General features: G+C 43.5%; 1 protein-coding gene across 1 annotated transcript; it reads right to left on the reverse strand.

Moving 5' to 3' along the window:
- Positions 1-9,198: 9,198 nt before the first annotated feature.
- On the reverse strand, positions 9,199-10,152 carry LOC128399102 (olfactory receptor 49-like). Its single transcript, XM_053360365.1, has one exon. It carries the CDS (start codon positions 10,150-10,152, stop codon positions 9,199-9,201), a length of 954 nt encoding a protein of 317 aa, XP_053216340.1.
- Between the last annotated feature and the right edge of the window lie 6,420 nt (positions 10,153-16,572).

Raw genomic sequence — 16,572 nt, forward strand, 5'->3', positions numbered from 1 at the left:
CTATAGACATCACCCCTCTCCTTTGCCTGTTTAAGTGACAGTCTGCAGTGATTAAAATGGGTCCATTTTCCACACACCTTCCTCCCAAAGAAATGCTTTGCAGACATTTTATTTATTTAAATGAGTTGTACACTCCCTTACAGTGGAGTTTACAGTTTTATGGTGAGTGTTTCAGTCTCCTGAAATAGCTGTTTGCCAGTTCTTCATGCTTGCAGTGGCCTGACCGCCATCAATGGATTCCTTGTAGCCCATCTCTCCTCTCCTCTCTCATTCCTTGAATGCTTTCCAAAAGTACTTTATAAGTATCTAAATGTGCTCTCACCCAGATATGGCTAGCTGGTATCACTGAGAGCAAAAGTAGGGAACTGAGGGTGCCGACAAGTGGTGTTTAATTTTAATTTTACTTTTATCCAGAATACTGAAAAGGTTGTGTGATGGGATGGTGAGCTGCTTGTGCGTAAAATCCTAGTCCCTCAGAGTTTGGCTAAGTCCACAAACCTCTGTCTGTGACGGAGCTCCTTAAGCATGCCTCCATCAGTCGCTCGTAGAATCGGACAGTGGGCGTTTACGGAACTTCTTCCAGCATAAAAGCTCCTTAATGGAAACGCGTCTTCTGGACTCTCGGCGTGACAGTTTCCGGCGAGGAGTAGGTGTCCCTATGGGAGGTCCTGAAACCTCCCCACTATTTTCGCTGGAAGTGTCTCTGAGCCCTCCCTCCCACTCACTTTCCCTTGGAACTCCTCCACCTCTCCCCCTGCTGGTTCCCTCCTCAGCCGAATAGTCTCTCTCAGCCTCTGTGAGCCCTTTCACCTCCTGCTTCTCCGATGGCAGTTCCCTGACAGGTTGTCATAAAAGTGATTTTGTCAAAGTGGAAAGTGTTTGTTCATTTCTAAAGAGAGCTGCTTTTTTCAGAAATGAATACAAATGACAACAGTTTTGCAAAGGAGTGCTGATTTAAAAGGTATATCATTTTACATTGATGTTTAAGTTAGGGGACTTAGTTTGTTAAAAAACCACCCATCCCAGTATTCATAGACTATCTAAAAGTACTGCAGGAAACTTTGCTATATAATAAACTTTAAACTTTATTATATATTTTCTTAAGCTCCAAGTCTACTCATTAATTTCTTAATAATAATAGTAGTAGTATCTATGCTGAAATACCTCTATGAATCAAGGTGTGCTTCTTATTCATTTTCTGGGCGGAAGCTCTTAATATTAATTATAAAAAATCGAAAGTCCTTCACTTCACTCGTTCCCGCAAACTCAAGCTGGAGCCGCTTAAGATCACAGGTGGCTACTTAGAAAAGGTAAAAGCCTTTAAATATCTAGGCTTAATATTCACTTATAATCTCTCCTGGACCACCCATCTACAATCTGCCTTTCTCGCCGCAACCAATGCCATTGACCTCCAATGCCATTGTCCGATTTTACCACCAGAAGGGCGGCAAACACCTTCCAGCAGCAATTCAAATATTCAATGCCAAAGTTGTTCCTAAATTATTATATGGCTGTGAAGTATGGACTACAGCAATATCAGGTAACTTGGATCGCCCACTTCATAGGTTTCTGAGATCTCTTTCCGGTGTCCCGAGATGCGTCTCAGGTGCAGCCCTACGACTTGAGTTCGCCCAGCCCTCATGTGGGAGCCAGGAAGTCATGGCAAAGGTTTGTAGTGCCACCTGGTGTCTTGCTGACCCAGTGACAAGCATGTCTGTGCCTTACCATGTATTGGGATTGTATTGACCTTAAATGGAGTTGTGTTTCCTCTGGGCAGTGATGACCCTCTATGGTGTGGGTGGGTTTAAGCCTTGGCCGGATGAGGTAACATGAGACACTGGAATGCAGCCATGCGGCTGGAGAGAACAAAGGATAATAAAGTGACCGGAGGAGAGGAGAAGATGTCTGAATGAGCTGTCCTCAGTACATGAAAATATGCTAGCTTTCTGCGTCTTTATTTTATGCTAAAATAAACGCCATTTGGAACAGCTGGACTGCTACAAGTGGTGCCCCGTGTGAGGCTGAATAAAAGATACGACTGAGGTTTTTAAAAGAGAGCTAAGAAGCAAGATTAAAGCAAACAGTCTGAGGCCAGACTGTGAGAAGATTTTTGATCCAAGCAGTGGATATCATCGACTTACCTCGCCCGGCAAGGGTTGCAAGCGCTATTCATCTTCGGATCCATGGTGAGTCGATCCCTTAAATATTGATTTTAGAAAAATGGGCAGCTCTTTGACTACTCCCCAACAGAAATTTTTAAAAGACTTAAAATTTCTCCTCTCCTGCAACAAATTGGAAGTTCCTGAGGGAGATTTGATACAGCTCATTCTGGCAATTGATGAACATTGTCCCTGGTTTCCTGCAGATGGGACTTGGGAATTAAAACAATGGGATAAGATTGGAACACATTTTCATGGGCATCCCAGCATTGGTGTTCGGAATTTAAATGCATGGTGCAAGGTTCGATATGCTATGGGTTCTTTATCACCAAAAAATATCTCCATGGCTGCATTGCCAATACAACCTTCAGCTTCTTTAATTCAGCCTGCTGTCCTGCCATGTGTTCCAGCCCTTGCTTTGCCTGCAGCCCCAGATCCCAAACCTCTGGACTGCAGTTCCTCACCAGAAGACCCAAATCTGCAAAAATACCGTGGTCTGGCTGGAAATGATCCTGCTCTTCCAGCAGCAAAACCAGCTACCCCATTGCAATGTGCAGTACTTGCCTGTAACTTAACTCAGGATACTATGGCATTCCCTGTTATTGTGCCACCTGCTGGTGCTCCAGCAGGAACTCAAGCCCAGCTTTTGGTGCCAGATGACATCAAGCTTTTGGCACGTACAGTTTTACCCCCATCAGCTGGTGTATTGTTTGCTCACGAATGGGAAATTGCCTGTGGTGCTTATGCTCCTGCTTTACTGCAACAAGCAAGAGGGAATAATCCTAATCTTACCCTCGCAGATGTCATAGATGCCATGATGGGGCATGGCCCCTTTGCTCAGGCTTCAGTACAAGCCACACTGCTGCAGATCTTATTGAGGGATACTGCTCTTGCTGCTAAACAAGCAATGAGAAAAATCCCAGAACCCACCAGTATTCAGTCTACATGGGTTTCAATCAGACAAGGACCTAGAGAATCATATTCTTCCTTTATGGACAGGCTGATTACAGCAGTGAGTAGCCAAATTGAAAATCCTGAAGCCAAACAAATAATTATCAAACAATTGGCCTTTGAAAATGCCAATGAGGAATGTAAAGCTGCATTACAACTGATTATACACCTTCCTGCCACTACGATGCTACGCATTTGCCAGTCTGTAGGTACAGCCACCCACAAGGCTCATTTGCTGGCAGCAGCGCAAAATAAAAACCAGCCTGTAGCCATCGATACAACGTTTCCAGCTTGGCAAACCAAGATCACTGATACCTCAGTGTGGGTAGAACAGTGGCCTCCACCAAAAGAAAAAACCGCAGCAATGGCACCATCTCATTTCTGAACAGCTTATTTCTGAACAATTGACTTGCGGCCACATTGAACCATTTTCATCCCACTGGCTCCAGCAGACAGGAACAGTTTGCTTTTACATTGCCAGTATATAACAAATTGCAATCCACCCAGCGATATCAGTGGGTTGTCCTGCCACAACAGCATGCGGAACTCCCCTACACTTTGCCAACATTTTGTGAATGAAGCATTGAAACCTTTCCGCATGCGCCACCTAGAGGTGCTGAACACAAGCTGCATCTGGCAGTATTTGCTACACCATTGCTGCCAACAGGAAATTTATATGCTCAGATGGACAAGAAGAAGACTATCTGCATTATAGAATGGTTACATTTACCTCATACCCCTTTGAAGAACATTTATTCCGTAATTGAATCCACATCAGACAATTGTTATCAAAGGACGTTCACGTGCTATAACTTTGAGCAGTTTTGATGTTGCATCAATTTATATGCCGTTTTCACAGACTGAACAGCATCATTTATTGATCACAAATGCTGCCATGCAAATTGCTTTGGCTGATTTTATAGGTCATCATTTTTAATCCTCCAAAGGATGACCGTTTGATAATTTCTGACACAGGTCACCTATGTTTTGACTAACCCCTTGTCTCTCACACCTCTCCCCTCTGCACTAACCCTTTTCACGGATGGAACGAAAAATAGGGGGGTGGTGACATGGGAAGAGGGAGGAAAATGGAAAAGTTATTTACCCCTCCACAGACTTCTGCCCAGCGAGCAGAGCTAGCGGCTGTGATTCTTGCCTTTCAATCCTTTCCTACTCAACCTTTCAATCTTATTGTGGATACTCAGTATGTATATCGCCTTTTGCTATTTTACCAATATCTTATATAACTCCTTCCTTGGATTCTGACTTGTTTTCCTTGTTTCTTGCCCTGCAGGCCTTACTTCAGCACAGAGAGTTCCCTTATTATGTTGCACATCTTCACTCCCACACATCACACCCAGGGTATTTAGCAGAGGGAAATTCAAGAGCAGATTCAGCTCTGAAGAACATTTCTGCCTTTTCTCTCTTTTCTGATGCTATACTAGGTCATAACACCTTTCATCTCCCTGCGAAAGCATTGGCTAAGCAGTTTTCTATTCCTTTGGCCCAAGCTAGGGATATAGTTTCCCAATGTGCTTCCTGTTCTAAATCTCAGCTGGCCATTCCTTTTGATGCTGTCAATCCTAGGGGCACGTCTGCATTGGCGTGTTGGCAGATGGATGTCACACACACACCTGTGTTGGCTCCACTGTCCAAGGTTCACCTCACGGTGGACACCCACTCTGGATTCATATGGGCTACGCCCATGAGGGGGAAAACAGCTCGGCATGTCATTCAGCACACTATCCGCTGTTTCTCAGTCATGGGTAAACCTACGCGTATCAAAACTGATAATGGTCCAGCATATATTTCTAAAACATTTTCGGAATTTTGTATGTTGTGGAATGTGAAATTAACTCATGGTGTGCCTGTTAATGGATCTTTTCAATTTACTAATATCATATCCCCTAAGCAAACTTTTTGGCCTCCAGTACAATTGACCCTCCATGAGCCTGCCCCCATTTGTTTTCAAATTAAAGAGGGAAAGAATCATAGGGCATATATCCAAACTGTCCATATACATTGAAATTCATGTTTAATAGCTCTTGTTCTCTTACAGGAACATACAGTGACCAATCTCAGTGCTATAGAAGCGATACCAGTGCATGGCTAAAAACTAGAAAGGAAGCCTACCATGCAGCATGGAATCAGAATTCTTATATTCTTGGCTTCCGGATGGAAGTTGGCTTCGACATTTATTGATTATAGTGATTATTATAGTAGTTATTTGCATTATTTTGTGTTGCTATATACAATGTATTCCTTCTTTAATTTCTGTATGTACTGCATGGTTCTCCAGTCGCTCGACATAACCATTAGACTGACATTTATGCTTAAAATATAAAGAAAGAGGGCATGTGGGAGCCAGGAAGTCATGGCAAAGGTTGTAGTGCCACCTGGTGTCTTGCTGACCCAGTGACCAGCATGTCTGTGCCTTACCATGTATTGGGATTGTATTGACCTTAAATGGAGTTGTGTTTCCTCTGGGCAGTGATGACCCTATATGGTGTGGGTGGGTTTAAGCCTTGGCCGGATGAGGTAACATGAGACACTGGAATGCAGCCATGCGGCTGGAGAGAACAAAGGATAATAAAGTGACCGGAGGAGAGGAGAAGATGTCTGAATGAGCTGTCCTCAGTCCATGAAAATATGCTAGCTTTCTGCGTCTTTATTTTATGCTAAAATAAACGCCATTTGGAACAGCTGGACTGCTACACCCTCAATTGTAAAACGAGCATGGAGTCGAGCCATTTCCTATAGCTCCCATCTACTAGCATCGGATGCTCGAATTAGAGGTGGTTTTTCCAATCTGATCCTAAGAGATATTCATAATTCCCCTTGGAAAACTACAATTAACCTCAAACTCCGCTCTCTTTCCAATCTGAATTGCAAAACTGTTCTTAAATTAGAGTGTATCAGTCCGGCGGCCCTACCTTCAATTAAAAAGAAGCTACAGCAACTTGACTTCTCTAACACAGCTGCCGATGCAAGAGGGCCGTGTTCAGGCCTAGCCCTAGCTATTCCTCCCCCTGAAGGGATCCCTCTATACTGCTTCACAATTTCTTCGGAGGCTAAGCGAAGGGCCTTTACCTGTGCCCGTCTCAACTGTTTTCCTACAGCAATTCTGTTGGGTCGTTATTCCAGAGTCCCCATCGCAAACAGAACATGCACCTGTAATGACACGGCTCTGGAGACTATGGAACATGTAATGCTCTTCTGTCCCAACTGGACAGATGAAAGATCTCGGTTTTTAACTCCTCTCATGAACAAGCTTCATCTCCCAATCCAGCCTTGGATAGTGTCCCTTTTTTTGCAGGATTCTGATTGTTGGATTACCGAGATGACAGCTAACTTCCTGCTCAGTGTGATGAAGAGGAAAGCGGCACTAACTTCTTTTTTAACACCACAGCTGCAGTCGATACGCTGCACAATCGAACGAAGTTCCAAGTAGCTTTATTGTACAAGGTCAATGGACCTAGGACAAATCTGAGGAGCTGAAGGACCCCTTTAATGATCCTCCTCCACCCTCAGCAGTTTTTTTTCTTTTTGTTTTTGTATTATCGGTCACTCGATGTTTTAAATCCCTTGTCGCTTTTGTTATCTCTTTTTTTCCCCCCTGTAAGTATTTGCCCAGGACAATATCTACCTTTACCTCCCCACCCCCATTTTATGTTGTTATTTCTATGTATATCATGCTATGGCCACACGGCTAATGCAATAAAAATCTATTATTATTATAATAATAGTAGTAGTATCTATGCTGAAATACCCCTATGGATCAAGGTGTGCTTCTTATTCATTTTCTGGGTGGTAATTAATTCTCTAGGGAATGAATTCAAGGAACAAATTTATTAAACTGTGACAGAATAATTTCTGACCTCCAGCAACCTTAGTTGATTCTAGCAGATCAGAGTCACTTACAGCCACCCAGATTTGACTGGTTGGCATAACTGAGGCCAATTGTGAGGAACTGAGAGTGTGGGCAAGTGTGGGAATTTAAAAAAAAAAATTACTATTTTTTGTGCACAGAAAAAGTTGCCATAAGAGTGATTTTGACAGAGCTGGAAGTGGTTGTGAAATGCCATGAGTAGTTTCACCTCAACTCTAATCATGTCATTCTACCTGTCAGAAGGAGCAACTTTGTCAAAAGCATGTTGATTTTAAATATACAGTATGTCTTTTTACACTGATGTTAAATTACACTTTTACACAGGACTTTTAAAAATCTAGTTTTCATAGGCCTTTTCATAGAGCATTGCTAGAAACTTGGCAGATAATTAACTTCAAAACTTTTTTAAACAGCTGATTAGTTCCCAAGCTCCAGTCTACTTATTAACTTCTTAAAAATTAAACCATCTAAGTTGAGATGCCTCCAAGGATCAAAACTTGCCTCTCACTTTAGGTTAATTAATTCTCTAAGGAATGATTGATAGGAACAAACTTCTTAAACTTTTTTTAAAATAATAATGATGATGATGTTGACCTCTAGTAACCTTGGTTGATACCAGGAAATCAGAAAACAACTGAATGAATACCAGATCTCCTTCTCATAGACCAGCATGTAGACAGGGGTGAAGTGGTCAGTTCTAAAGTGCAGGAACCTATCAGGACAGTCCCCTCCCCCAACACGGGAGTCCACAAAAGTGGGCAGGTGTGGACTATATACATCAGTGGTAGCCAAAACGGTGCCCTCCACATGAAGTTGGACTGTTGATACTGCTGTCCCTGACCAATAGCTATACATGCTGAGGCTGATGGGATTTGTAGTCCAACAACTTCTGAGGGGCATCTTATTGGTAATCCAATGACCTGCATACAGGCACATAGACATGAGGCAAAGGACACAGAATATATTATCCAATGTATGAGGGTCAGAAAGACTGCAATTCAATGAGAGCCAGTGTGGTGTAGTGGTTAAGAGTGGTAGTCTCGTAATCTGGACATTTATTTAATAAAGGACAAATAAACTGGTGTAGTTCAAAAGAAAGAGAGGTGTGTGAACCAACTCAAATAGGCCCGTGATACTTCTTGTGGCATGTCAAAAGCTGTAACAAAAAGTTTTTAAAAAGGAAAAAGGGGGAAAAGAAAACCTTCCTTGGTTTGCAAAACCTCTCTTTATACCTTTTAGGCCAAATAATCTAAATCCTTGTTCAATTAAGGAAGTCCAGAGCAAGAACCAACTCATGATGGGTGGCTTTCACAACACCTGTTTCCTTACCAAATTTGCAAATGAGAAGAGCTATGTTCAAAACCATCAGCTTTGGGGTTGGTGGCAGGGAACAAGCACATCATTTGGCATTGGCAGGTGTTACTTTCCTCAATCTCAAATTATGGAATTGCATGAAAAACCATCTCAACTATAGGATGTTGGCAAAGCCTAATTCAAAGTAGAACTTGTGCTATATAAGATAATATATAATACATCTTCCAGAACAGTATGCAGTATATGGATATGTTTGTCTGTTTAATGAAATTAAACTAAATAATACATTTATCTAACAGAATTAAAGAACAATAATAGTAATGATCAGTGTTTTTTTGTTCCTAAAAATGTTTAGGGGTACTCTTGTTTTGACTCAAGAAAATCACCATTTTATAGTTCAAATTGGGAAAAATAAATACAGCAAATGGACAAAAGTACAGTGGTACCTCAGGTTAAGTACTTAATTTGTTCTGGAGATCTGTTCTTAACTTGAAACTGTTCTTAACCTGAAGCACCACTTTAGCTAATGGGGCCTCCTGCTGCCGCTGCGCCGCCGCTGCACGATTTCTGTTCTCATCCTGAAGCAAAGTCCTTAACCTGAGGTACTATTTCTGGGTTAGCGGAGTCTGTAACCTGAAGCGTATGTAACCTGAAGCACATGTAACCCGAGGTACCACTGTACAAATATTCACAAAATGATTAGGGTTATGCGTAACCTTGTGTTCCCCCAGAAAAAAGAACTGGTAATGATGATGTTTCAAGATGGAGTGTAACACTAATTTTTCTAGGCAGAGCTTCTGCAAAGGTGGATACTTCTGAAGAATAATACAATGCCCATTTCCTTTCACAGTCTCTTTTCAGATGATCTCTTTTCACAGTTCCTTTTCAGATGGTCCCTGGTCCCTTAGCAATGGTTTTGAGTTGCCCAAACAAATTTCTCAAGGCCTCCTGAACCTGTTTGTTCCTCAAGCTGTAGATGAAAGGGTTGAGCAAAGGGGACACAACAGTATTGAGGACGGCCACCATTTTGCCAAACTCCACTTTGCTGCTCTGTGTTGGTTTGATATAAAGGAAGATGCAGCTCCCGTAGGTGATGGACACCACAATGAAGTGAGAGGCACAAGTGGAAAAGGCCTTCTGTCTCCCTGTGGCAGTGGGGAAATGTAAGATGGTTTGGATTATCTTGACATATGACATTACTGTAATTGTCAAGCTTCCCAGCACAGAAAGCACAGCAGTGATGAACCCAAAGAATTCCAACTGTGATGTGTCTCCACAAAGGAGTTTGATCAACGGTGGATTGTCACAGAAGAAGTGGTCAAGGACGTTGGACTTGCATATTGGAAACTGTCCGAAAAGCATTGATGGACCAAGGATCAGGAGAAAACTGCCAACCCAACAAAACACAACCAGCGTGATGCATAAGTAATGGTTCATGATGGCTGGATATCGCAAGGGATTGCAGATGGCTACATATCGATCATAGGACATGACAGCTAAGAGGAAGAACTCGGTAGTTCCCAGTTGGATATAAAATAAGGACTGTAACATGCAACCATTGTAAGTGATGTTTTTATTGCCGGTTGAAAGATGGACCAAGGTTTGAGGAATTATTGCTGTGGTGAAGCCAATTTCCAAGAAAGAGAAATTCTGGAGGAAGAAATACATAGGGGTGTGTAGCCGGTGATCTATTTGAGCAACAGTGATAATCACAGCATTGCCTAGGATGGCGAGAAGGTAGGAAAAGAGAAGGGTGGCGAATAACAGGAGCTGCAGTTCACGGATGTCGGTGAAGCCCAGAAGGATAAACTCACTGACTGTTGTTTGGTTGTACTTCATGCCTTCTTTAGAACTGGAGATGGGGTGGGAGAAGAAAGTGATGGACAGAAATAAATAACATTGAAATAAATAAATAATGTTGTGAACCACACTGTGGTCTTTGGATGAATGGCGTGATAAATATAAGCCAACACATAAATGAATAAATGTTCATAATCATTTGAGTCACTACAGAGCTGTCAACAATTGCATGTGCAACCCCCAAGTTAAAATATGCCAATCGAAATTACTTAATGGTGTTGATGTTGAGGATTGAGTTCAATCAAGATAACCATTATCTCTACTGCTGGGCTATGGCCCCTACAAAACATGAGGAAAACACACAAAGTAGGAAAATTGATGCCGACCTTTACTATATTTAGACAGACAGACGGATGGACGGACAGACAAACAGACACACACACACACACACACACACACACACGCACGGACACACAGATAGGGCTAGAAGAGTAAAGCATAAGAAAGGCAGAGGGGGATGGAAGAGGAGAAATGGAGAAATCTAAGCCTGTGTGTGCTTTTTATCTTGGTGGATAGGTATAAAATTCTAAGCTACTGAAAATCTTTTCTCCGCATCCTCACAGTAACTCTAAAGTGTGTCACCTTTGGAAAAGAACCAGCATGGTGCAGTGTTTAGTGTGTTGGACTAGAGCCTGGGAAACTTGAGTTCAAATCCTGACACAGTCATGAACCTTGGCCTAATCAACTTCTCAGGTTTGTTGTGATAAAGAAGGGGAACGAGAGAACCATGTGCACCATTTTAAGCTCTTTGCAGGAACTATGAAGTTAGACTGTCAGGTTCCAAATGGCATTCCCGCTATCATGGAAAACTGCAGAAACATTACAATGTGCATTGTATATCCAGATAATCGTGGGTAGAAAGATAGGGGGTCCATTTTAAATTAAGATGGCTGGTGGACCTAAGGTCTTCCAGAAATTGTTGGACTTCAGCTCCCACCAGCCCCAGCCAGCATGGCCAATGGTCAAGCAGTGTGGGAGTTGAAGTCCAAAAGGATCTGCAGAGCCACAGCCTCCCCATTCCTGACAAAGGATATGAGCCACCTCTCCTTCCTAAAGCTTACCTTGCAAATTATTTCATGCCTTCCATATTGTGGCTGCGCCAACTGCAGTGTAAAGGACCGTGGACAACATTTGTGAATGATTAGCCCCCTAATATCTCCTTTCTTGTTTATATTTGAAAGCTGTATAGAAATATTGACGAACGGAGATCTAGTTTTGTCAGATTTGTGGCTCATTATAGGTTCCCACAACATTATAGGTTCCCAGAAGATCTATTTATTCTGAGTAACAGATGACTAATTTAATCCTCTCTTGTTTTGATTCTACAGACTCCGTACTTGAAATGGGGGAGTGAAATAAAGAGGCCATGTTGCATCTAGGGCAGGGTATGGTGAGGTTAAACCCAGGAGGGCAAGGTTCATATCCCCAGAGAACTCAGAAAATTTCCTTGGGCCAGGTACTCTCTCTCAGCTTAACATCCTTCACTGTTGTGAAGATAAAATGGGGTCAGGAACCATTCATGGAATGGGGAGATAAGAATGTAAGAATTAAATAGCAGTGCTATAAAATTCATAACTGAGGTCTAAGTGATATACTTTTAATAATAATAAAAATCAGGGTCAACATTGTTAATATTTTAAAAATACTAAAATGCTTGCATCATAATGTGATGATGATGATTCAGCTCACAACTATGGAGGGAATGGAAGGTGTTTAACCATTTCCTTCCCAGCTATTTACCCAAATCTCTCTCCAGCCCCTTTCTTTGACTCAAATGGGAGCTTTCTTCTAAATGCCAATAGAGACTGGCGGGTGTGGGAGAGTATTTTCATAGAATCATAGAATCATGGAATGGACCCTGAGTCATTGTGACCAAAGCCAGAAGGGAAAGGTTAGCACCCCACACCCCTGTATCCTATAGTCCCCAACCTGATGTCTCCCTGACCTGTGGCTACTATTTCTTTTTTAAATGATTCCTGTAAACCTAGAGAGATACATTTAACTTCACATTTTGGATGACCTCTGTTGGTTTCTGAAATATACTCGGAGTCCTGTAGTGATTTCATGCTCTTTATTGCAGCTTGTAAAACAGTGATTGAATTGCCCCCCAAACCTAAGGCTTTTATATACATTATTTACACAACGAGTCCCGTCTGATTGGCTGATTCTGCTTCCCTTCTGGAGCCTGATTGGTCTTTTCCTGCAGACCAATCAGTTGTTGCATTCTACGATCCTATCAGCCTAATACAGTGGTGCCTCGCAAGACGAAATTAATTCATTCTGCGAGTTTTTTCGTCTAGCGAATTTTTCGTCTTGCGAAGCACGAAATCCCATAGGAATGCATTGAAAATCAATTAATGCGTTCCTATGGTCAAAAAAAGTCCAAACAAAGCCAAATTTGGTACAACAAGAGTTTATTAACTGCTCTTTAAAGTCACACATACTGTAAAGAGCAGTTCAAAAATTGAAGGGAAAATAAATTAAGTTTATAAACATGTCAGAAAAACATTTAAAAATCAACAAAGTTGACAGTACATTTTCTAAGACTCTGGGGAACCACTCGAAGAAGGCTCCTCTTCCACTCTTTGCTTCTTGCTCAAGAACCTGTCCATAGTCTGCTGCTTCATCCGCCTTTTCAGCACCTCCCTGAAAGGCGACATGACCCTCGTATCATAAGTGTTCCCAAGGTCATGTGCCACGTGCTTGTCAGGGTGGTGCTGCTCTGCAAAAGCCTGCACCTCCTTCCACTTCTGGCAAATGTCCCTCAGTTTTTCGGAGGACAGCCGTTCCTCAGTTGCTTCCTCCTCTTCAAGCGAGGCCCGCTCCTGCGCAGCCTCTGCCTGCAGTTCGACCAGCTCCTGGGTGGTCAGCTCATGGTCGTGCTCCTCCACCAGCTCGCAGACGTCCTCCTCTGTGACCTCCAGGCCCATGGTCCTCCCCAAGGCAACAATGACCTGCACCACTGTTGACTCTGGTGCATCAGAGTCACTTGGTGCCACACAGTCTGGCCACAGGCTGCGCCAAGCGCAATTCAAATTTCTCTGGCTGATCCCATTCCAGGCCGTGGTGATCATCTTCAAGCAGGTGACGATGTCGAAGTGGTCCTTCCAGAATTCCCGCAGGGTGATGGTGGTGCAGTCAGTCACCTCGAAGCATCGCCTGAAAAGCTCCGTGGTGTAGAGTTTTTTGAAATTGGCGATGACCTGCTGATCCATCGGCTGGAGCAGTGGCGTGGTGTTAGGCGGCAGGAACATGATTCTGATGAAGCTGAACTCCTCCAACAAGTCCACCTCAAGGCCTTTAGGATGAGCAGGAGCATTGTCCATCAGAAGCAAAGCCTTCAGCGGCAGGTCGTTGTCCAGCAGGTACTGTTTGACAGCAGGGCCAAAAGCAAGATTGACCCAGTCCACAAACAGCACACGTGTGACCCAAGCCTTGCTGTTGGATCGCCACATGACACTCAGCTGCTCCTTGTCGATCTTGTGTCTCTTGAAGGCCGGTGGGTTCTCCGAGTGGTACACCAGCAGGGGCTTGATCTTCAGGTCGCTCCTTGCGTTGGCACAGAAGAGCAGGGTCAGACGGTCCTTCATGGGCTTGTGGCCAGGCAACTTGGCCTCCTCCTGTGTGATGAAAGTCCTTTTGGGCATCCTCTTCCAAAACAGCCCGGTCTCGTCGCAGTTGAAGATCTGCTGTGGAACGTAGCCCTCCGTCTTCACAACCTCCAGGAACTCCGCTGCAAAGTCTTCAGCCGCAGGAACATCAGAACTGGCAGCCTCTCCATGCCTGACCACGCTGTGGATTCCAGATCTTGTCTTGAACCGGTCAAACCAACCTCTGCTTGCCTTGAAGACTTCTGGCTCGCCTGAGGTTCCTGGCTGTTCCCGGACGAGGTCTGCGTGCAAGGCCTTGGCCTTCTCGCAAATGACAGCCTCAGTCACTGTGTCCCCTGCACGCTGCTTCTCTTCTAACCAGATGAGCAGCAACTTCTCGACCTCCTCCAGAACAGCTGGGCGGTTCTTCACGATCCTGGTGACTCCCTTGGCTGCATCAGTCGCCATGATCTTCTCCCTCATCTTCAGGATGGTCCCGATGGTTGATGGATTCCTGCCGTACTCCCTGGCGAGGTCCGTCACACACATTCCGCCGTCGTGCTTCCGGATGATCTCCTTCTTCATTTCCAGCGTCACCTTCTCCTTCTTCCTCTCGCCGGCCTCTGCAGCAGCAGTCTTCTTGGGTCCCATGGCAGCACAGCTCCTTCGTAAACTCAGAAAAAGAAAAAGAAATCAGTGATGTGCTTCAAATCCAAAAAATTCAAAAGCACCCAGCCACACACCACACAGAAATTAAAACCCAGAACCAAGTCCTTGAATCCCAAACACCCCAACCCAAAATCCAAAAACCCCCAAAAAGTTTTAAAAGTTTAACTTACCAAATGGATGCAAAAGCAGTTCTGGGAAAGCTTCAACAATCAATAAACCGAAGTCTTCAGAAACCTCAAATGGCTGCAAAAGAAGTTTTGGAAAAGCTTCAAAAATCACCAAAGTCTTCAAAAACCTCAACTGTTCCCCCAGCCACCCACCCACCCACCACGCAGAAATTGCAAACCCCTCCCCAACTGCTCCCCCAGCCCCTCCCCAACTGCTGCAAACCCCTCCCCAACTGTTCCCCCAGCCAACCAGCACACAGAAATTCAAACCCAGAAAAGTTTTTCAAAAAACAACAACATGGCCCAATGGTCACAGAGAAAAAGAAAAATTCAAAACAAAAAACAAAAAACAAAACCCCACAAGCTCCCAGATTCCTGCAGAAACCTCCCCAACTGTTCCCCCAGCCACCCTGCACACAGAAATTCAAACTCAGAAAATTTTCAAAAAAACAACAACATGGCCCAATGGTCACAAAAAAATCATTAAAAAACCCACAAGCTCCCAGATTCTCGCAACCCCCCCCCCAGAACCAAGTCCTTGAATCCCAAACACCCCAACCCAAAATCCAAAAACCCCCAAAAAAGTTTTGAAAGTTTAACTTACCAAATGGATGCAAAAGAAGTTCTGGAAAAGTTTTGGAAAAGCTTCAATCAGATGCTTTACCACTCAGCCCTCCCTGCCCCCCACAGTGGAATGTGTTGCACCCATAACTAAGGACAGGAAACAATTGGCCAAGTGTAGGAAGTCCCCAATTGTTATTTATACATATAAAAACATAAACACTAGACCTGTCAGCATGCTGAGCAAAGCAAGAAAACAACTAGAAGATGGGGAAAATGTATCTTTGGATCTCTGTACATCAGTGGTGGTTAACTTTGGTAGGACCACAGGTTAGCTACCCTTGCTCTGTCTATAGACATCACCCCTCTCCTTTGCCTGTTTAAGTGACGGTCTGCAGTGATTAAAAATGGGTCCATTTTCTACACACCTTCCTCCCAAAGAAATGCTTTGCAGATATTTATTTAAATGAACTGTACACTCCCTTACAGTGGAGTTTACAGTTTTATGGTGAGTGTTTCAGTCTCCTGAAATAGCTGTTTGCCAGTTCTTCATGCTTGCATATGGCATCTTGGTTGGAGGACAAGTGGGATAGCCATTAAAGCAAAAATAAAATAAACCAAATGACATTCACAGGTATTCTGCCAATGCCTTCGGAATTGTGCCATCTTGGAAATTGGACACACCACTGCTGCCATCCCAAAAGTGTTGTTCAACTTTCAAACAGGCAGTTTTATGGTGAGTGTTTCAGTCTCCTGAAATAGCTGTTTGCCAGTTCTTCATGCTTGCAGTGGCCTGACCGCCATCAATGGATGCTAACTATTCCTTGCAGCCCATCTCTCCACTCCTCTCATTCCTTGAATGCTTTCCAAAAGTACTTTATAAGTATCTAAATGTGCTCTCACCCAGATATGGCTAGCTGGTATCACTGAGAGCAAAAGTAGGGAACTGAGGGTGCCGACAAGCGGTGTTTAATTTTAATTTTACTTTTCTCCAGAATACTGAAAAGGTTGTCATAAACTTTTTTTAAAATAATAATGATGATGATGTTGACCTCTAGTAACCTTGGTTGATACCAGGAAATCAGAAAACAACTGAATGAATACCAGATCTCCTTCTCATAGACCAGCATGTAGACAGGGGTGAAGTGGTCAGTTCTAAAGTGCAGGAACCTATCAGGACAGTCCCCTCCCCCAACACGGGAGTCCACAAAAGTGGGCAGGTGTGGACTATATACATCAGTGGTAGCCAAAACGGTGCCCTCCACATGAAGTTGGACTGTTGATACTGCTGTCCCTGACCAATAGCTATACATGCTGAGGCTGATGGGATTTGTAGTCCAACAGCTTCTGAGGGGCATCTTATTGGTAATCCAATGACCTGCATACAGGCACATAGACATGAGGCAAAGGAC

This window comes from Podarcis raffonei, chromosome 13 (genome assembly GCF_027172205.1).
Source record: "Podarcis raffonei isolate rPodRaf1 chromosome 13, rPodRaf1.pri, whole genome shotgun sequence".
Taxonomy (NCBI): domain Eukaryota; kingdom Metazoa; phylum Chordata; class Lepidosauria; order Squamata; family Lacertidae; genus Podarcis; species Podarcis raffonei.